General features: G+C 51.6%; 2 protein-coding genes across 4 annotated transcripts; both read right to left on the reverse strand.

Annotated features, from left to right (window-relative positions):
- Positions 1-5170: 5170 nt before the first annotated feature.
- Sertad1 (SERTA domain containing 1) lies at positions 5171-8535 on the reverse strand. Its single transcript, XM_004999965.4, has 2 exons — positions 8360-8535; positions 5171-6214 (listed from the first exon to the last, which is right to left on the reverse strand). Exon 2 carries the CDS (start codon positions 6212-6214, stop codon positions 5504-5506), a length of 711 nt encoding a protein of 236 aa, XP_005000022.1. The 5' UTR covers positions 8360-8535; the 3' UTR covers positions 5171-5503.
- A 5815-nt stretch (positions 8536-14350) lies between these two features.
- On the reverse strand, positions 14351-18798 carry Sertad3 (SERTA domain containing 3). Of its 3 annotated transcripts, none has more exons than XM_013159276.3 (2): positions 18200-18798; positions 14351-15570 (listed from the first exon to the last, which is right to left on the reverse strand). In XM_013159276.3, the coding sequence occupies exons 1-2, from the start codon at positions 18287-18289 to the stop codon at positions 14962-14964; spliced, it is 699 nt and encodes a 232-aa protein (XP_013014730.1). In that variant the 5' UTR covers positions 18290-18798; the 3' UTR covers positions 14351-14961. The 3 variants fall into 3 exon arrangements, with proteins under 3 accessions (XP_013014730.1, XP_005000023.1, XP_005000024.2); XM_004999966.4 differs by lacking the exon at positions 18200-18798 and adding an exon at positions 17889-18175; XM_004999967.4 differs by lacking the exon at positions 18200-18798 and adding an exon at positions 17412-17799.
- Between the last annotated feature and the right edge of the window lie 2114 nt (positions 18799-20912).

A 20912-nucleotide genomic window follows, 5' to 3' on the forward strand; every position in this document is an offset into this window, starting at 1 on the left:
CCCACTCCCAGCCACCAGGGAAGGCAGGAATGTGCTGAGCTCCGGGAAATGCCTCCCAGGGCTGGCAGCCACGGAGGGGGTGGTAGTGGCTGGAACTCAGCCAGCACCCTCCTCCTGGGAGCGGGGAAGGGATCTGGGGTTGGCCTGGGGCTGGGCCTGAGACTTCACCTCATGGCGGTCTCTCTTGTTTATGGATTCACTCAGACAGGTTAGTTTCCTCATTCACCAAACAGTCACAATCCCCCTGATGGGCAGCAGGTCCTTTGATAGGCATTGGGGCCGCAACAGCCCTGCATCCACTCCCAGGGGCCCCTCAGGAAAGCCTCATGGGAGCCCACATAAGAAGTCAGAGCAGAAGGCCCAGGAAGGGAGAGCAACGAAAAGGGTAGGGAAGGGGGATCGAGGCAGGGAAAGGGACCCCAAAGGGACAAAGCCAGACAGTGAGGGTTGTGAGGGAGAATCCCAGGCAGAGAGGCTTGCTGGAAGAAGTGGCAGGAGCTGAGCGGGAAGATCTACAGGAGAGGACCCAAAGTCATGGGCGGTGACTGAACGAATGTTCCTGGCAGAAGCCAGGGCCTGAGAGAGTGGTCAATTGAGAGCATGTGGCAAAGCCAAGGAGAGGTCCAGGGTCTACAGGGCAGTGACGAGGGACTAAGACTTTGAGGGGCTGGGGATTTAGCTCAGCGGCATAAGCGCCGGCCTTGAAAGCAGGCAGTCGTGAGTTCAATCCCTGGTACCGATAAAAACGAAAAAGCCAAAAAAAAAAAAAAAAAAAAAGACTTTGTACTGAGGGCCTTGAGTAGCTGTGGGAGGGACAGTGCAGGCACACGAGCCAGGCGAGGGGAGGAGAATCTGCTCCCCGCTCGAGGCCAAACTGAAAAGGGAGGCTGGGACTCACTGTCCTTTCTGTGTCACAGACAGCAGAGGTCCTTGCTGGTTCTCTGTATTTTATTTTATTTTTGTCTTTTTGTGCCACCATGCTGGGTTTCTCAGTTTTAAAGAAAGGCATTTAGTGGGTTTTATGTTTTGGCTTTGTTTTGTTTTGCCCATAAGTATGGTGTTAGACAAGTGTGGTGGCACACAGCTATCCTCCCAACACTGGAGAGGCTGATGCAGGAGGATCACGGAGAGTTCGTGGCCAGTCCGGGATCTACAGAGAGACCGTGTCTCAAACAGAAACAGCTGAGTGTGGTGGTGTACACCTGTGATGCTAGCACTGGGGAAGTTGAAGCAGGAGGATGATTGCAAATTCAAGACCAGTCTTGGCTACAAAGTGAGTTCAAGTCCAGCCTGAACTGCATAACGAGACCCTGTCTAAATAGAGAAAAAAGACAGACCGACAGACGGACGGAGAGATGGGCAGACAGACAGACAGAAAGATGTTAAAACCTAGCATAGTGGTACTTGTCTGTAATTCAGGAAGGTGAAGCAGGAGGATTGCTTGAGTCCAGGAGTCTAATGCCAACCTGGGTGATATAAAGGGACTGTGTCTCAAAAACTAAATAAAATAAAATAAAATGCCTGCTGTATGTTTTCTTGCAGATACTTTTAACCAGGTTAGGGAAGCTGGTTTGCTCTCCGTTTGGTTGTTTGTTTGTTTGTTTATCATGACTGTCATGTCTCAGGTTCTCTCTGTCCTCTGTCTCATCCTGTTTTTTCTCCCTCTCTCTGCCTTGTTTTCCCTCACCCAAAGGGGTGTGGCCACAGGAAGCTGAGTTTAGGAGGTGGCACAGTGTCCTGGTTCCGGCCAAGGCCACCTCAGTAAACACAGGACATCCTGCGGGGCTCAGGAAGGAGGTGGAATCACCCTTGGGCCACCCTCTCCAGACCTAGACTGGGCCAGCAGCAGCTTCTCCAAGCCCTGCGCACTGCCTAACCCCAAGCAGCGCAGCCCAGGGAAACAGGTCTTGCTGGCCACAGCCTCGTGCCCAATCCTGTGCCCTGACTCTCTCTGCTGAGCTCCAGTCTCAGGGCCTAGCAGCTCTGAGATGCCTCCTCCACAGTCCCTTGTACCCGATGTGTTCTTTCTTGGTCTTAGCCTCAATCTCAGACCTGCTGCCTCCGCTGGCCACCAGCCCAGGGTTGGCCACACTGTCCCCTGCCTGGCTGCAGCCCAGCCTCCTCCTCCACCCTCCTTCACCATGGCTCCTGGGGCTCTGTGGCAGGCACCACCCTTGCTCCCCAGGCAGCTGTCCTGTGCAGAGTCCTCCAGGGGTCCTTTGGGGAGGAAGGTCTCCCTGACAGCCAGAGCGGCTGTGACCTGTAGTCTTCCACCACTTTTCCTCCCTCCCTGCTTTCCTTCCTTTCCTTACTCACCCCTGTCCAGGGCCTCTTCAGTGTTCCTTCCCTACTCCTCCCTTCCCAGGTCCTCACCGCTGGGCTCCAGGGCGCTGGGCTCCAGGGCATGCTCTCCCCCGTGGCAGCTGGAGGGATGCCCTTACCTCACATCTCCCTAGATTCTTTGCACTGAAGACCCCATTCAGGGCCTTGCATCCCCTGCCCCCTAGTGACCTCTCCAGTCCCATTACCTTACTACTTTCTCTCTCTTTCCAGCCAAGCCTAGTGGCCCAGAGACCCCTGAAAACATTGTAGGGCCCTTGTGCATGCTGGTTCCCTTCCCCCTTCCTAGAACAACAGCCCTTCAAAGTGAACACTGCTACTGTTCCACTTTACAAATAGGGATTTCGAGGTCCAGAGAAGTTAATTAAGCACCTTGCCACGAGTCACACAACTCTGGAGTGGTAAAACTAGGGTATAAACTTTGCCAGTCTGGCTTTCAAGCACAATCTCTTCTCATTGAAGAATAACAGCTCATTGCTTCAACAGCATCTCTGAGCATCATCGTGTTTCTGCAACATACTTTCCCTGAGGCCTGCTCCCTCTCCCCAGGTTGTGTTCATCACACAGACTCCGAATTTAAGAGGGATGTGCCAGGTGCCATGCATTTGCACATGTGTGTGACACTTTCCCTGCAGGTGAAGGTCAAGTACTTGAGGAAAGGGCCTGTGTTTTGCACCAAAGTACCATGTGGGCGGGGCTGGGGGGTTTAGCTCAGCGGCATAAGCACCTGCCTTACAAGCAGGCGGTCGTGAGTTCGATCCCCGGTACCGATAAAAAGACAAAAAAAAAAAAAAAAAAAAAAAAGTACCATGTGGGCTCCACTGGCCTTGGCGAACAATCTGCTTGTGCTAGAGAAGCCAGTGTTCCCAAGTCCAACCCCAGGATTGTGCAGACTTTGGTGTCCGCTCCACCCCAGGAGGCCACGCCCCCTCAGCCAGCAGATTCCAGGGCCCACACATTCCAAGCTCTGGCTCTGCTGCTCAGGAAGCTCACAGAACCTTTGTGTCTTCCAGCTGTGACACCTCTCAGGCCAGCTCCCCTCCACCAGCACTCACAGGACCCTAACCACCAACACACTTTTCTTGCCCCTGACTCCTGGGAGAGCTGTGACCTGCTGCCCTCAGCTACCTTTACCACCCTGTGCCCATATTTATTTATTTAGGTAGTACTGAGGAGTGAATGTAGGGTTTTTGTACTGCCCTACTGCTCCAGTCCTTTTTGTTTTTTATTTTCACACAGTAGCTTTCTAAATTGCTACATTGTTCAAACTGGGCTTGAAATCGCGATCCCCCTGCCTCAGGCTCCCAGAGTGCTGGGATTACAGACCTGTGACAGCCTCAAAGCCCGGCTCCTCTTCGTTCCCAATTAGAGTACTTTTGGTGCCTGATCCGAAGTGAAAGGTTATATGACCAGGATTCATTCATAGTAGATGTCTGCATCTTCAGGTTTTACAGATTACTCCAGGGGCCCCTCGAGACATCAGAAACAGGCCCCAAACACTCGGTAACAGATGACCGCTGACCCCTGCCCGCAGGTTTGATGCCAGGCGGAGACCTCAGAGCCCCAAACTGGACAGCAGGGGGCGCTGCGGAGCTCCGCCCAGACTCCGGAGGTCTCCGTCCGGAATCAGAAGCCCGGGTCGCGAAGTCCATGGATGGGAGTCGCCAGGGGCTGGCATCCGGTGCCTAGAAGGCTCTCAGCCCAGTCACTAGCTCCCCGCAGCCTTTTCCACCCGCCGCCCCGGCGCCCTCAGCCACTTCCAGAAATGGGCACCACTTCCTCCGCGGCTCCAGGAAGCTCGCTCTGCCCACCCCTTCCCGGCCCCGGGCGCCGTGCCGGGCTGCCCGCCCTCCCCCACACCCCGGCCGGCCGCGGCTCCCGGGCTTCCTGCCCCGGGGAGGCGGCTCCGCCTCGGGGCCCCTCGGTCCCGTCCAGCTCTCTGCTCTTGCCTGCCCCCACCCGCCATCTCCGCAGGGACACTGCCCCCCACGCCGGGCACCCCGGCTCTGCCCTGCCCCCACAGCCGCCAGGGGAAGGACGCAGCCCGGTCCCGTGCCAGGCCTGTGAGTGTCGCGCCCCGCCCAGCCGGCCAGGAATGCGGCTGGACGGCGGGGGCGGACGCAGACACCCAGCTCTGGCCAGGCCTATCACACGGGCCGTCAGGCAGGTGGCCCTGGCTTGCCTGGGCCTGGGTTTCTTCTAGAAGGAAAGCCAGCTGCCTGCCCCTGACGGCCCTCTTAGCGCCACCAAACCCAGAGGCTTTATTTTGGCGACTGTCTCTAAGTAGCCCTATTCTTTGCCCCAAGACAGATGTGAAGCTGAGAGTGGATTTTATTTTTAAAACCTGGCGGGTGTCTCCCTTTCTTTGACCATTCTCCAGGAGTGCTGACACGGTGGTGCTCCTGTAGAAACTGTCTGGCCTCCAGCTCTGTTTTCATTTCTGGGCCATTCTGGAAGCTCCCACCCCCTCTCCACAGGATACCCAGGGAAGGACTGGATTCATTTTTAAAAAGTGACTCGGGGCCTCCCATCACGTGCACACACAGGCTCAGCAAAGAAACCTGGCAGCGTGTTCTGGGGAGTGTATCTGTCTGCTTCTCAGGCCAGTAAGGGAGCGCATGGACTATGAGCTGAAAGCCCCTCGTCCTCTCCTCTAAGTCTGTGTCCTCAACTGTGAAGTGGGGATCACCATCATCCCCATCTTTGTGGGGTTGTTACAGGATTAACTAATACAGCAAGCACTTCAAAGAATGCCTGCCAGGCAGTCCAGGCTAAGCGTTAAACATTATTGTTCACCCTGGCATTAGCCCAGAGACAAAGAAGCACAGGAAACTTTCCAGAGTTGGTTTTAATCTCAAAAAACAGGTTGAGGTCTCTTCCCAAATCAAGAAAAGAACAGCCTATACTGAGACCCAGAGGATTCAGTCCAGCATGGGGCCTGGCCCAATCTCACTGTAGCCACCTGTCCATCACTAGGGGCCAACTCCACACATCACTACAGTCCTTCCACAAAAGGACAGATGTGAAGTTGCCCAGGACAGGATTTTATCTCTCCAAAGTGGCCCTGTCTCTGGGTGAGGGCAGCCAGCTGTGTCTTTCCAAGGAGGGCTGGTCTAGCCACCAGGCTCAGTTCAGACGCCAGACAACCATCCCACCCTTGGGCTCAACGCCCTGGCCCTGGTGGCCGCTCTAGTGCCTGTGTGCCCACCAGCATGTCCATGAGATAGTCCAGCTCAGCTTCATCCAACTCTGGAGCTCCCTCCTTGCCTGGCCCATCCTCAGGGGCAGGCTTGAGGCCCTCAGAGGCTGGTACCCAAAGTTCACTGTCATACATGGAAGTGTCAATGTCCTCAAACAGGCCCTCCAGCCCATCATCCAGCAGACAGCCCGTGGCTGGGCCAAGCAGGTCCAAGGCACCCAGGTTAGGTGAGGTCCCCCCAACGGGGCGGCCTGGTGGGCCCTCATCTGCCAGGGGTTGGGGTGCCTGGCTCAAGCCCTCAATATGGCTGAGGTCCTCTAGGAGGCTAGCCATGGAAGCTGAGAGTGTAGCATCGGAGCTGGCCAGCAGGTTATCAGCTACATTGGGAACTATCGGTGGGCTGGGCACAGGTGGCAGGGTCACTGCAGGTGCCATGGAAGCCTGGATGCGCCGCAATGTGTTCACCACCAGCACCAGATGCCGCAGGTCCGGCTCGCTCTGCCGTAGGCTGTGGTGGAGTTTGAGCACAGAGAGGTCAAAAAGGGAGCTGGAGGCCAAGGTGGGGGGCGCCTGTGTCACTGCTGGAAGGCCAGGATCCAGCCACCAGGCATCGACTTCCAAGGCTTCCTTCTCCTCCTCCTCCCGCTTGCGCTTGAGACCCTTGCTCAGCATCATCTGCAGAAAGGGAAGTGCCATGTTTGTTTATGGAAAGCAAATATTAAGTTCCCACCCTGGCCTTGACAGTCTGCTGTCCATATGATGTTAGACAAGTCATTTTACCTCTCTGGGCCTAAATTTTCTAAGATACAGATAACGATATCTTCCTTATAAAATATTAAATGAAATAAAAAGCACAAGTCTGGTACACGGTAATTACTAATAAGTACTTTTTTTTTTTTTTTTTTTTTTGGCTTTTTAAAACAGGGTCTCACTATGTAGTTCAGGCTGGCCTCAAACTCACAGAGATCCTTCTGCCTTAGTCGCCCAAGTGCTGGGATTACAGATGTACGCTAATGCCCAAAAGCCTAAATCCCTTGATAATATTATTGCTGGGTGTGGTGGTGCATGCCTGTAATCCCAGCACTTAGAAGGCTGAGGGATGAGGATGGAAGCAAGTTCAAGGCTAGTCAGGGCTGTATAGTGAGTTCAAGGCCACCTTGGACTACATAATGAAACCTGCCTCAAAAAAGTGTTTTTTCAGTGAGCTGTATGGAATGGCCTTTTAATTTACAAAAGCAGCTGTTTCACACAGATAATGTTACTGAGTGTCCACTATACGGCAACAATAAATGAACATAGGAAATGTGTAGTGAAGGAAAGATACCAAAAGACACTGGATAAGGGAAGGCTCCTCAAAGGTGACATTAAAACTGAGTCCTGGTGTATGAGAAGGCGTCAGCCATGAAGAATCAGGGAGAAAGCAGTCCAGGAAAGATGGGGAAGAAAAAGGCAAAAAACAAACAAAACAAAAACACCTAAGGCTGAGATCACCGAGTTTTGTTCCCTCCCCCACCCCAGCTTTGGTACTTTTTTTTTCTTTTCTTTTAGCCCTGATACCCTCGAACCCAGGGTTCCACACTTGCCAGGCAGGCCACTTGCTGCTGAACTACATTCCCAGCCCAGGATCACTGGAGTTTGAGGTCTGCCTGGACTATATAGTTAGATCAAGGATAGCCTAAACTACATACTAAGTCCTTGCCTCAAAATAAATAAGTAAATAAATAAATAAAAATAGAAAAAAACAGAAAAAGACTTAAAGGCTGGAGGAGCCTGAATTGAAAAGGCCCAGCATAGCTTGTGCCCAGTTACACGCCGGGGAGTCCCGGTGGGGGTGGGGCGCAGACAGAAAGCTGGGGAGGCAGAGTTTGGGTTTTCAGAAAGACAGGGAGACACCGAGGGATCTGAACAGGGAGGGGAGTGGCGTTGTGAGCTGATTAGGTTTCCAGCAGAAGAAGCCTGGAGGCAGGGCAGGGGGGCACGGTGGAGGGCGAGTGTGGGCTGAGACCCAGAGGGAGGCTGCTGTCCTCCTGGGACGCGCAACGCTGACAGCCCGAGCAAAGGCTAGTACTAGACATGGAAAAGAAGCGGATTCGGAACTTAAGCGGGAGGCGGGGTGGTCAAGGCTTGCTGGGAAACCCTGATGGGCACCGGAGTAGTCCCTGAGAGAAGTTTGAGGACCCATACTCTTTCCAGCGTGGGGAGGGTCCGGAGCTTTGGAGTACTGGCCGGAAACTACATTTGGAGGGCCGAAGTGCCTGTGAGCCAGACGCTATCTAGCAAAACTGTAAGAGCGATTCCCCCAATACTTAAAAATGGGTCTTTGCCCTTATCGAAGACCAGGAGTCCGGACCCGCAGGAATTCAACCCCCACCCGGCCCCGGCTCCCCGCCCCCCGTCCCTGCGCCCCCTAGCGGCACCCAGGCCGGCTTTCCCTAGAGGATCCTAGTCTCTCTGACCCTCGACCTTCTTACACTGCCCCGCGCCCCGCCTAGGCTTCCCGCTCCCGCCCGAAGGGGCCAAAATCTAGACCCCAGCGGGCGGCTCTGCGCTCCGGCCTTCTCTCGCTTCCGGAAGGCAGCGGCAGCGGCGGTGGCGGGGGCGGGTGAGTCACGCAGCCGGAGCCAGGGAGCAGGCGCCTCCGCCCCCTTCTCGGGCTGCGGCGTGATTCACCCAGCCCGTCCGGGGCGGGTGGCAAGCAGAGGCCCCGAGCGTCTCAATGCGGGATAGCCCAGATGACCCTCCGCAAGACCCAAGGATGGAATACCATAAGGACCCGACCGCCGGTACCCCTTTTCTTTCCAGGCCGCTTCATTTACATACCCAGCTCACTCGCTGCCAATCAGAACAAAGAAGTAGCCACCCGTAGCCAATCAAACAGCGGCAGGGACAGCATCGCTCGCTCACTCTCCTTCAGCAACCGGCGCTTAGGTCTGGAGACGCAGCTCTGACTCTGGCTCACGACTCCAGACTCCTGACTACCCTTTAACCACGCCCACTCGCATGGAGGCCCCTCCCTCTAACCCAGGGATTGGCCCTGGGTAGTAATGGGTGGGACCTAGAGAGGGGCTGATTTAAAGGGAGGGGTGGCTGGCTTCTTGGAGCGTGTCACGGCAACTGCGGTGGCTAAGTAGGGAAGACCCGTGGCTATTTGCTGTGTGGGATGGCAGTGGTTAGGAGCTTTTTGGGTTTTCAAAGTACAGTTTCCACACACTTACCAAACATAGCAATGGAGCTTGTTATAGTATACTCAGCCTCAACAGAGATCTACATTCTAGGCCAGATAAACCTGGGTTCAAACACTGTCTTACCACTCATTTGATATGTGACCTTGGAAAAATGCTGGAGTTCTCTGAGCCATACAAATTCTGTTCAGAGGGACTCTTCTCACCTGCCACTTGAGAGTTAGGAAACTCAGAGTGAAATCGCATCTGTAAGAACCCTACATCAGACAGCAAATGCTGGAGGATTGGACTCAGTTGTTGTTCAAGATGGGGGTGAGATGGGTGTGGGAATTCATCGAGTTACTTCCAGGACTCCATTCTCTAAGCAGCTATGTGACCTTGGGGAAGGTTTTAATCCTTTGGAAGTAGGTGTGGTGGCACCATGGTAATCCTGACTACTCTCTAGAGTAGGGCAGAAGAATTGAAAGTTCAAAACTAGCCTGGGCAATTTAGTGAGACCTGTTTCAAAATTTAACAAAGGCAAATCGGGCATGGTGGTGCATACCTGTAATTCTAGAATTCAGAAGGCTGAGGCAGGAGGATGTTGTGAGTTCGAGACCATCCTGGGCCACAAAGTGAGCTCAAGGCCAGGCTGAACTGCATAGTGAAACCTATCTCAAAAAGAAAGAAAAAATTAACATGGGCAGCCGCCAGGTATGGTGGTGCATGCCTGCAATCCCAGTATTTGGGAGGTTGAGTGCATTGGAAGTCAGCCTAGGCTGCATAGCAAATTCCTGTCTCAAACAACCGCAAGCAGCTGGAGATTTAGCTCAACAGCATAAGCACCTGCCTGGTAAGCACAAGGTGAGGCATTTGATCCCCGGTACCAAAAAAAAAAAAAAAAAAAAAGAGTAGATGAGGGCTGGTGATACAGCTCAGCATCAGGCAAGTACAGGGTCATGAATTCCAACCCCCCCCCAAAAGAAAAAAAACTAAAGCCAAAAAAGCAATCTATTCAGGACCCCTCTTATCTCTCATTCTTTTTTTTTTTTTATTTTTTTTTTTGTCTTTTTCTTTTTTATTGGTACCTGTGATCTATCTCACGACCGCCTGCTTGCAAGGCAGGTGCTTATGCTGCTGAGCTAAATCCCCAACCCCAAATTTTCCTACTCTTTAAAAAATGAAAGAAAGAAAAAGAAAAGAGTGAATACAGTTAAGTAATTTTTATGTTTTTTTTTTTTTTGTCTTTTTGAGGCAGGGTATCTCTATCAGTTCAGGTTGGCCTTGAGCTTACTTTGTAGCCCAGGCTGGTCTCGAACTCGCAATGATCCTCCTGCCTTAGCCTCCTGAGTGCTGGGGTTACAGGCGTGAGCCACCTCGCCTGGCTAATTTTTTTTTTTTTTTTTTTTTTTTTTTTGTCTTTTGAGATAGGGTTTCACTATTCAGTTCAGGCTTTAAATTCACTTTGTAGAAGCCAGGCGAGGTGGTGCCCTGAGTGCTGGGATTACAGGCAAGAGCCACCACGCCCAGATCAAAATTAATCTCCTGTTGGTTTTTTTTTGTTTGTTTGTTTTTGTTTTTTTGGTACTGGGGATTGAACTCACACTTGCCAGGCAGGTGTTTACACAGCTGAGCTAAATCCTCAGTCCCTTTTTCTGTTCTTTAAACAGAGTCTCACTAAGTCATTAAATTGCCCAGGCTGGAATTCAATTTGTGGCCCTCTTCTCTCCAGCTCTCAAAGTACAGGGGTTGCAGGTGTAGGTCACCACATAGGGCTTATTCTAAACATAGAGATGTAGCTCTGGTGGTAAAGCAGTTGCCTAGCATGCATAGGATCCAGCAGCACTAGAAGGAGAGAGAGAGGCAGGAGGGTTGAAAGTTCAAGCCCAGATAGGGGGAAGCTTTAAAAACTTAATGAAATATAAGTCAGTGTGAAGGCCCTGGACTCAGTCCCTGGGGGGACTGCCAGTCCCACTAAGCAAATCCACATCTCAGTCTCTAAATGGCTCCTAGAAGTCACCTGATTAACACACAATTATTGAGCATCCACTATGGGTGGGCCCCACTGTAAATGCTAGGGGTGCGGTACTGGATGGACTTCACATAGTCTCTCCTCTCCTGTGTCTGGGGAAGGGAAGGACAGAAAAGAAATATGAGAAGTAATGTATTCATTGACCTGTAAACATCCACATCAAACCTTCTGTGAGACAGATCATCTTTTGGGGGAGTTGGTTTGGAGGTTCCAACAGGGCAGCAGAGCTATACTCATCCAAGGAAAGGGTCCTTTTCTATCAGGGGTGGTCTTTCTCTTCTGCAGAACAAATACACCATGTGAAGTGGTGAGGGAGGAAGAGAACATCGCCCAGCCAGCTCAGCTGAATGGATCCTGGTGACCAGCAGGGTGACAGATATCACAGCCAGGGTGTCCTCACATCTCAGATAATCTTTTGGGGCACTGAAGATACAGTAGTGAGATTACAGATCAAAACCCTTTGCCAGGCATGGTAGTGCATGCCTGTAATCCCAGCACTTGGGAGGCTGAGGCAGGAGGATCACGGAGAGTTCAAGGCCAGCCTGAGCTGCACAGCAAGATCTTGTCTTTATTATCCTAAAATTCTTGCTGGGAGGAAACAGACGATAAATTTAGGGAAATTACATAGTATTTAGGAGCTCAACAAAGAACAAGGCTAAAGAAGAGTGGGAGGGGAGTAACAAAAAGAAGGGGTTCTCTGAAGAGGCAACATTTGAATAATAGAGATCTGATGAATGAGATAAGTAGCCAAAGTGGAGGAACAGTGTTGGGAGGAGGCAGTGCAAAGGCCCAGAGGTGCTGTCTGCCCTGTGACAAGGCCAGAGACCCTGAGCTGGGAGGTGCTGGAGAGGCGACCAGCAACGTTCCATCTTCCAGACCATTCTGTGGACTTTCTCGCTCCAAGTGAGAGGAGAAACTTTTGGAAGATGAAGCAATAAAGAATGTCAATTTCTGCTTCTGTTTAGTGATCTGAAGAAAACACGGATGATAGGGAGGGGTGAGGGGTCTGTAGACAGGGTGAGCCTCTCCAGGCGGTGACACTAGGGCTGGGACCATAAAGTGGAGAAGGAGCCAGGAATTCAAAGGCCCAAGTGGGGCGGGGCGGGGTAAGAAAGACAGAGGCCGGGCCTCGGGAAATGAAACCAGAGGTGAAGCTACCAGGCCGGGCCGGAGCGGGAGCCTCCGCCCGCCCGGGAGGAAGGGAGGAAGGGAGGGGGACGGGCAGGGCAGCGTCCCGCCCCGCCCCGCCCCGCTCCGCCTGGCCTCTGGGGAGGGAGGAGGCGCCAGGCCGGCTCCCGGCCGCCAGCGCTGACTCCTGGGCTGGCGGGTCCGGTGGGCAGGTGGGCGGGGCCGGCCTTCCGCCACCGGGAGCCTGGCGGCCCATCCCCACGGGAGGCGGGCTGGGGACCGGCGGTGGACTCTGCCCCGAGAGCCTCAGTTGCCCTTGCGGGGCCAGGCTCTTTACTTCTTTAACAGGTGCGACATTAGGAAAAGAGCTGGAAAGCAGGGGTGCCCCTCTAATTACTGGCCTCATGGGGTACTAACAAGCTCCCTGATTCCTCTTCTCTTGGTTATTTTAGGGAAGTCAGAGAGTTCTAAGAAAACGGTGAGTCAGGTCACATCCCTCTGTAGAACACCCTTCCTCCCCCTGTGTGGCTTCCGGCTCGCTCAGAGCAGAGCTAAAGTTTTCCAGCAGGACTCCCCCTCCCCCAGATCCTGCAGGATGCGCCCTTCATCCTTTTGGCCTCATCTCCAGGTATCTTCCCCCAAAGTTGCTCTTTCTGTACCAGGCACTCTGGGCTCCCCAGGGCCTTTGCAATATCTGTTTGCTGAGCCTGGCTTGTCCCCAACAGATCCATAGGGTTCAGCCTTCACCTCCTTCCTGTCTCTCCCGAATGTCACCCTCCCTGTGAGGCCTTCTCTGACTGTCCCTTCTAAATAGCAAAACTCATCCTTGTCACTAACCCCGATCATTTATCACCACCTGACACTGTACTTTTCAATTTTTTTGTGTGTTTATTTCAGTTTTCTTTCATAATTAGACTTTAAGAGAACAAGGCTTGTTGCTTTTTGGGTTTTTTTGGTGGTGATGGGGGAGAGGGTCTCACTATGTAGTTCAGGCCGAGCTTAAACTCATCATGGTGATTTTCCAGCACCAGTGTACAAAGTACTGGGCATGTGCCACCATGCCCAGCCATAGTAAATAATTTTTGAGCACCTATGTCCAGCACCTTTCTAGGAACTGGAGGATGGGGACAGCTGGGAAAAGCATATCACTACCCCTCTTCTCCATGAATGGATAATAAATAACTTGGGACTGAATAGGCCCTGTTAAGAAAGTCAAACAAGATGTAATGGAGTTATGGAGCCTCTGGGCATGTTGAACTGGGAAGGGCAAGGGACACTGGGATTGAAACTAGGAGAGAAATGGCCTCTGGGCAGACTTCTCAGCAAATGCAAAGGCCCTGTGGTAGAACTGTGTCTAGTGCTGGTTAGAGTTGTGTGGGGAGAAGAGTAGCAGCCTGAACTAGGGAAGTTGTCAGGACCAAAAGTAGTGTCAGTTGGAACTGTTTCTTGCCTTTGAGACAGGGTCTTGCTATGTAGTTCTGGCTGGCCTGAAATTCATGGTGATCCTACTGCCTCAGCCTTCCCAGTGCTAGGATTATAGGCATGTGCCACACCTGGCTTGCAGCTGGCATTTTATGATGGGGTAAGAAATTGCTGGAGGGCCCACTGTGTTCCCTGTTGCATGTGGTCCACTCTCGCATGCGGTCTGTTCTCATGCTGCAGAATATATTTCTTTTCCTGCTTTTACTTGGTTCCAACTTGTTCACTGAGCCTGTTTCTTCTACCTCTAATAAAACTTTACTATTAAAAAAAAGTGTAGGGGCTGGGGATTTAGCTCAGCGGCATAAGCACCTGCCTTGCAAGTGTGTGGTCGTGAGTTCAATCCCTGGTACTGGTAAAAGTACAAAAATACAAAAAAAAAAAAATGTGATCCAAATGACATCCACCTGGAACACAAGCCTTATTTATTGTGCTTTTTGCTAGTACTAGGGATTGAACTCTGAGCCTTCGTACAGAGCTATATACCCCAACCCAGCTCTGTTTTCTTTCTAGACAGGGTCTCACTGGGCTTGAATTTGTAATCTTCCTGCTTCAGTATCTCGGAATGCTGAGATTACAGGCCTGCCCCACCATAAGGGGATTCAGACAGGACTTTTTCTGGTGTTTCTGTGACTGTCTTGACATGTGGTTCAGCTGGCCTTAAACCCACTGTGCAGCTGAGGCTGGCTTCAAACTCAAGAGAATACTCCCACATCAGCCATTCAAGTGCTGAGATTACAGGCATGTGCCATCATATTCAGTAGACAGGACTATTTTTTTGTTTTCGTTTTGTTGGTACTGGGAATTAAACTCACGACCTCATGCTTATCAGGCAGACTGAACTATTTCCCTAAGCCCTAGACAAGACTGTTAATGTGCATGACTGTACACTATCATGTACAGTATTTATACCTGTCCCACCTTTGGCAGGAAAAGGGTATGCATGTGTAGGAAACTTACCAGGTCCCTCCCATCATCCCAGTTAACATTAGCAACTTAATGTAACATCACTCCTTCCAAAATACTTTTATTTAAAAAAACTTATAAACAAAAAAGCCACCACAAACCCTGCCTTTTTTTAAATAATGCGGCATGGAGCAGTTTGGTTTCCACTCTATTGCACGTAGTCCGGCCTGGTTATAAATCAGGAGGCTGCTAGGACTGGGGTCCTTGTAAGGAACTAGAGTTCAGCTTGTGGGGAGGAGGCCAGCCCCTCCCACTCCAAGAGACAAGAGCCTGGGTTTCCAGAGAAACCTGGCAGCACACCCCTGTCAACCTCTGACAGGCCCTGCTCCAACTTCCCTGAGGCCCCAGTGGTCACAAGGGTAGTGGGAACTGGAGGGAAAGGCAGAAGAAATGTGTGAAAACTTAAGACTCCCAGAAATGGAGCCCCTTTAAGGCATTTGGAATAGATAAATTAAATCAGGAAGATCCACCTTCACAGAAGGCTGGGGTAACCAGACACACACATGCGAGATAGTTTGTGGAACCCGGAAATGGGAGAGGAGGCCAGTCACTATTTAGAGCCCCCACCAACACACAAACACACACACACACAGCTGCATCCAGGGATCTAGCCCATCACCACTGATGTGAGGAAGGACCCCTGCCTCACTGCAGTTTTAGGACCCTAGAATGATTTCCATGATGTGATCGAGTTCATTCCACTCCCAGGACCCTGGGGCACAGAAGAGGCTGTGTGGAGGATCCAGAGGGGCCAGTGCAGGTTCCTTTTCTACTGCAGAAGTGTCAATGTCCAGAAAGAAGTCATCCAGGCCAGAGTCCCCCAGGTACCGGGAGCTCAGAGCTTCTAAGAAGACTGGATCAGGCTGGGGCAGCACTTCATTCTGGAGGCCTGTGGGAGCCACTTGATTCTGAGGTGATTCCGTCTCATCCATGGAGGTCTCCAGCTCCCTGAGGATGGAGCCAATGGTGGCAGACAGGGAGAAGTCTTCCTCGCCCAAGAAGAGGGGCTCTGGGGGCAGGGCAGGTGCCGTAGACATGTGTATGGAGGCCTGCAGCTGTTGCAGGGTGTTGTGGATGAGGACATGCCGGAGGAGGCTGGGTGCTCGGGGACCCAGGCTGCGCTGCTGGACTTTGTCTAGAGAGATTCGGAGCAGGGCTTGCTGGTAGTTCCGAAGGCCTGCTGGACTCCAGTCCCACTTCCCATCTTTCTCCTCTTCCTCTTCCAAATCAGAGTGTTTCCTCTTCAAGCCTCCCACCATGATGCCCTAAGGACAGAAGAGGGAAAAGTGGGATGCAGGGTCATACGTATCCTATTTTCTTAGGCAAGACTGCACAGCTATAGGTGACTTTTAACTACAAGGGTTTCTGTTTATTCATCTATAGAAAATGCAGATAGTCTGAACCCTACAGGCTAAGGAGGTAAGTAAATACATGTGATTAAGAAAATAAAATGTAGTCAGGTGTGGTGGTGCACACGTGTAATCTCAGTACTTTGGGAGGCTGAGGTAAGAAGACCACAAGTTCGGGGCTGGGGATAGAGCTCAGCAAGTGTGCCTGCCTGGCAAGCGTGAGCTCATGAGTTCGATTCTCAGGACAAACATAAATCTTTAAAAAAATCACAAGTTCAAATCCAGACTGTACAACTCAGTAACTTTGTAAGAGCCAGTCTCAAAATAAAAATAGGACAAGGGACATAGATCAGGGCCAAGCCCTGGGTTTAATCCCCAGTACCACACACACACAAAAAGTGAAAGTGAAACTCTGAATTTGATCTTCAGCGCTGAAAAGAAGATGTGGAGTACATAGCTGGGCTTTTAAAGCCCTTTTTGCCTTTTGTGGCCTCAAATAGTGAATTTACATCCATGAGACTCAAGCTCATTTGCAAAGGAAAGATCCTAATTCAAGTCTGAGTCTTCAAATACCTATGTAATACTCATTTCTTCAAACACACCCAAGAGACAGATGTGGAATAGAGACCTGGGCCAGAAAAAGGGAATCGTGGGTTTGAACTCCGTCTTGGCCACTGCTCAGCTGTGTGTGTGATACTGACCAGTGATAGGACATCACCTATCAGGGTCTGTTTGCTCAACTGTAAAATGGGAATTGTAAAAAATACTTCCCACAGCATCATAAGGAAAAGCCGCGTTTAACATCCACAGGGCACAGAACACACCAAGTGCTTTTTTTTTTTTTTTTTGTCTTTTTCCTTTTTATCGGTACCGGGGATCGAACTCACGACTGCCTGTTCGCAAGTCAGGTGCTTATGCCACTGAGCTAAACCTCCAGCCCCTACACCAAGTGCTTAATGAACACACGTTAATTGCCTTTTATTCATTTAGTAGCTTTATTTGCTGAGTGCCTAATATATTCGCGCCACCTGGCGCCCTGTTCAGTACACCTATTCGTAAATGTACTTCTTTACAGGGAAGACCTTCTGTCCATGCTTTGTTCCTTAACAAACTGGGAGGGCTCCAAAGCAGGGAATGGGCCTTCCATATTCCTTCTATTCAATCGTTCAGCTTCCCTCAAAGAGCGCCCCATAAGAAAATTTGCTAAAACTCAACCCAAGCCCGGGCCAACAGTTAGTCCGAGTTGCACAGGCCCCACCCTTCCCTGGGTCTTTCCATTCAGCATCCAGAAACGCCCCAATTTGGCCCTCGAGCTTCTGGGAAGTGTGGACCCACGGCCGCAAAATACAAGCACCTACACTTAGGTGAGCACTACAATCCCCAGAGGGCTTCGCACGCTAGCAGAGCGGAGCTCCCCGCCCTCCCTTAGGGCATGCGCACAGGGGCAAAGCTGGTGGGGGCAGGGAACCCGGACATCCAGCTGCCAGGCGCCCTCAGAGCCCCGCCCTCTGTTGCCTCCTGGGCGGCGGATGAGCTCCACGCCCAGAATACCTTCCCCCACCCAGAAAGCCCTAAGTCTGCTTTCTCCGTTTACTAAAATCCCAGAAAATCCAACATTCTGCCCCAAACTGCCCTCAGGACCTAAGCCCTAACACATCACTCAAACAGGACAAATGTTCTCCCATCCTCCCCGATGGGGAGAAAAGGCATCTCTAATGAGGACCCCACGCACACACACTAGCTCCCAGTTTCCTTACTTCCCAACGCCTCTGGACTTCACTTCCCAACTCCCCGTCTGTCGCCAAGACCCGAACACTGAACTCTCCCTGGCAGACTCTCTCTGCCATGGCATCTTGGAGTCAAAAGATTCTTCGACTCCGGTTCTCTTGGTTTCTCCAAATGTTCGGGACTCAACCATGGACTCGAATTCAGGCTGTCAGGAAGACTCAAACTGTTTTAATCTTCAGATTCCCTTTCCAAAAAGTTCCTTCCCCCGGCTTCTCTTGCTTCTCCACACACCGCAAGTCTCAGCTTCAAGTTCCTTCCACTGCATTGTCCTCCCTCTTCTCCTGCCCAGGACCTCAGACTGCCCCCGGGCCCCGACTCCAAACCACCACAGTCACCCTCAATCTGCGCCCTCCACTCCCTCCCAGACTCCGCCTCCGCCAATCTTGGGGCGCGCCTCCACCTCTTCCCAACCCAAGGTAAATCCCCAGACAGGTGGCCACTCCTACCTCAGCGGCTAGGTTCGCAGCGACCCCGGGACGCCTGCAGCGTCGCGCTCCACCAGGGCTGGGTAGGGATCTCGCTCTCCTCCCGGGGCCTCTCAGTCTGGCCTACGGCCACCCAGCTCCGCCTCGGAGCCGAGCCGCGTCGCAATTGGCCGGAGTCCTGCTTAGCCGGGCTCCTATTGGCTGGGCGGAGCCACGACCGGACGCCACGCGCCTCGCGACATTACCCTCTCCTCCTAACGCACCGGACCATTTAAAGATTCGAACTCAGCTGGGGGACGTCTCTAGGAAGGAGAATGGGTGGCGGGCAGTACCTCTTCCTTCAACTCAGCTACAGATCTTTCTCGGACTTCGTCAGAACTGCTTTCTGCGTCCCCTTTATATTTAGGCTTGGATCTTGTCATGAAGCTAGACCCGCTGACTTGGTCGTCCTCTAAATCGCTCCCGGCCAAGCGGGGCTGAGCTGCTAAAAGAGGCTCTGCCCCTGGGCTCTGAGTGGGTGACGTAGCTAAAGGCTAGCCAATTAATTGGCGCGGCCTGTGTTGCCTGGCTACCGCAGCCCCGCCTTCTACTGCCACTGACCGAGGCGCGCCTCTTGTTAATCCTGAAGGGTTGTCTACTCGGCTTGGGGTGACCCTTCTTGGGTCCCCGAGACACTGCATCCTGTCACTTTTAGGAAAGAGAGCTTTCGTTCAAACTCCATGCTTTTGCCACAAAACACTTCATGATGTGGCCAGTCCCGAGCCCCTTGCTTTCTAATGGATATTGTTTTTCTAATTTTGTTTTGAAACAGGGTGTCTAAGCAGTTCAGTCTGGCCTTCAACTCACAATGGAGCCTAGGCTGGCCTCGAAGTCGTGGTGATCCTCCTGCTTCAGTCTCCCAACCACTGGGGTTTACAGCCGTTTTGCATCATACCTGGCTATGTAGAGCATTTTAGAAAAACTGAAAACATACAGCTGGACATGGCAGTGCACACTGTAATCCCAACACTAAGGACACTGAGGCAGGAGAATCACCATACATTTGAGGCCAGTGTAAACTACACCATAAGACCCAGTCTCAGAAAACATGGTGGCACATGCTTGGAATCCCAGCACTTAGGAGGCTGCGGCAATAGAATCCCCACGCACTTAAGGCCAGCCTGAAGTACATAGACAAAAAATAAAAACAAACCAAAAAACCCTCACAAGCCTCCACCCCATCCCAAAGGACACCAAGTTTTTTGGTTTGTTTGTTTGGTCCTTTTGTTTTGTTTTTTGAGACAAGGTTTCACTATGCAGTTCAAACTGGCCTTGAACTCACTCTGTAGCCCAGGCCGGCCTCAACCTCACAGCAATCTTTCTGCATCAGCTTCCCAAGTGCTGGGTTGGAGGCATGAGCCACCACATCCGGTTTAGAGCACCAAGATTTTATGTTTTATTTTAATTGCCTAAAACATGGCCAGGTCCACAGCAAGCACTCAGAACTGAAAAAGAACTGCGTTTGAGTCAAATTTGTTTCCTCATCCTGAAAATGTCCCCTCAATTCCTAGGTTGCCCTATAGGGGACTCTCTCCAAGGCTTTCCTTCTCCCAGAAACCCTTCCTGGGTTAGGATCCATTCTGAGCTCCTGTGGCCTCTGGGGTCCAGGGCAGTCACTATCCTGACTGTGGGTCCCCTGAGGACAGGCTGCCTTAGTCCCCTAGTGCTTGTTCTCAGAGCACTAGCACAAAGCATGCACTCAGTGAAAGTTAGTTAGATGCTCCATAAGGCAGAGAAGTTGAGAGGGCCAAATTAAAACACTGCTGGTGTCATGCAAGCCCCTGCCAGCAATGCGCAGCCTTGGTCCCCAAACAAGTGTTCCCTAAAGGGAGACAGAGGTGGTGGCTTCTCCATCTACACCTGGAAAGAGAAAGTTCCTGTTTTTCTTTTTTTGTAGTGCTGGCATGGTACCAAGGGCCTTGAACCTGCTAGGCAAGAAAGCACTCTACCACTGAGCTATACCTCAGCCAGGGATGGAGAAGGCTTCAGGAAGTTTCATTCTGGGCTTCTTCCTGGTTGCTTCTGTCCTCCTGTGCTCCCCAAGGTCCCTCCCTTGGTCTGGCTTCCCTAGCTTCCACTCTTGTCTCCCTCTGATCCCCCTTACCCATCATCGAGGGAAGCTTTATAAAACACTAACCCGAGCTGGGTGCAGTGGCACAGATTCTATAATCTCAGCACCTGAGGAAGGAGAATTGAGTTTCAGACCGGCCTGGACTGAAATGTAGTGAGACCTTGTCTCAAAACAACAACAATAAAATGCTGGACATGGTTGTACACATTTGTAATCCAAACACTCTGGGAGGCTGAGGTAGGAGGATAGCAAATATGAGCCCAACCTGGGAAACTTACCAATATCTTACTTTAGAATAAAAAATGGATCGAGGAAATAGCTCAGTGTGAAAGACCTAGACTCAATACCCAGTATACCAAAAACAAAGTACCATGCGGGCACACACACACACACACACACACACACACACACACACACCTAGCTATGTGCTTTCCAACTTCCTGGACTTTGCCCATGTTGTTTCTTCTGCCAGGAACCTTCTCATAGCTCATTCTCTTTTTTTCACTCTTTTTTTTTTTTTTTTTGGTGGTACCAGGGATTGAACTCATGACCTCACACTTGCCAGGTAGACGCTTATGCTGCTAAGCTAAATCCCCAGCCCCTCTTGGCTCATCCTTAATAAGCCAGGTTTCAGGTTGAACATGCACCCTTTTTCTACAGAGCCTGTAGACTCCTCTGGCTGGGTCAGGTACCTGCTCTGGGCTCCCACAGCCCTACTTGCTCCACACTTCACACCTCTGACCATTTTGTATTATTACTCTCGGGGTGCCTCTGCCACTCAACTGTGAGATCCAGGGAAACAGGGAAAGCTGGGTTCCTATGGTATTATGGTTTGGATTCGAAATGTGCCCCAAACTCAAGTGCTAAGTGCTCAGCTGCTAGCTAATAGACTTTTGCAAGAAGCAATTGGATCATGAAGGGCTCTGACTTAAGTA

This window comes from Cavia porcellus, unplaced genomic scaffold (assembly GCF_034190915.1).
Source record: "Cavia porcellus strain 051 isolate PalLab524CR breed Dunkin Hartley unplaced genomic scaffold, mCavPor4.1 scaffold_7, whole genome shotgun sequence".
In the NCBI taxonomy this organism is placed as follows: domain Eukaryota; kingdom Metazoa; phylum Chordata; class Mammalia; order Rodentia; family Caviidae; genus Cavia; species Cavia porcellus.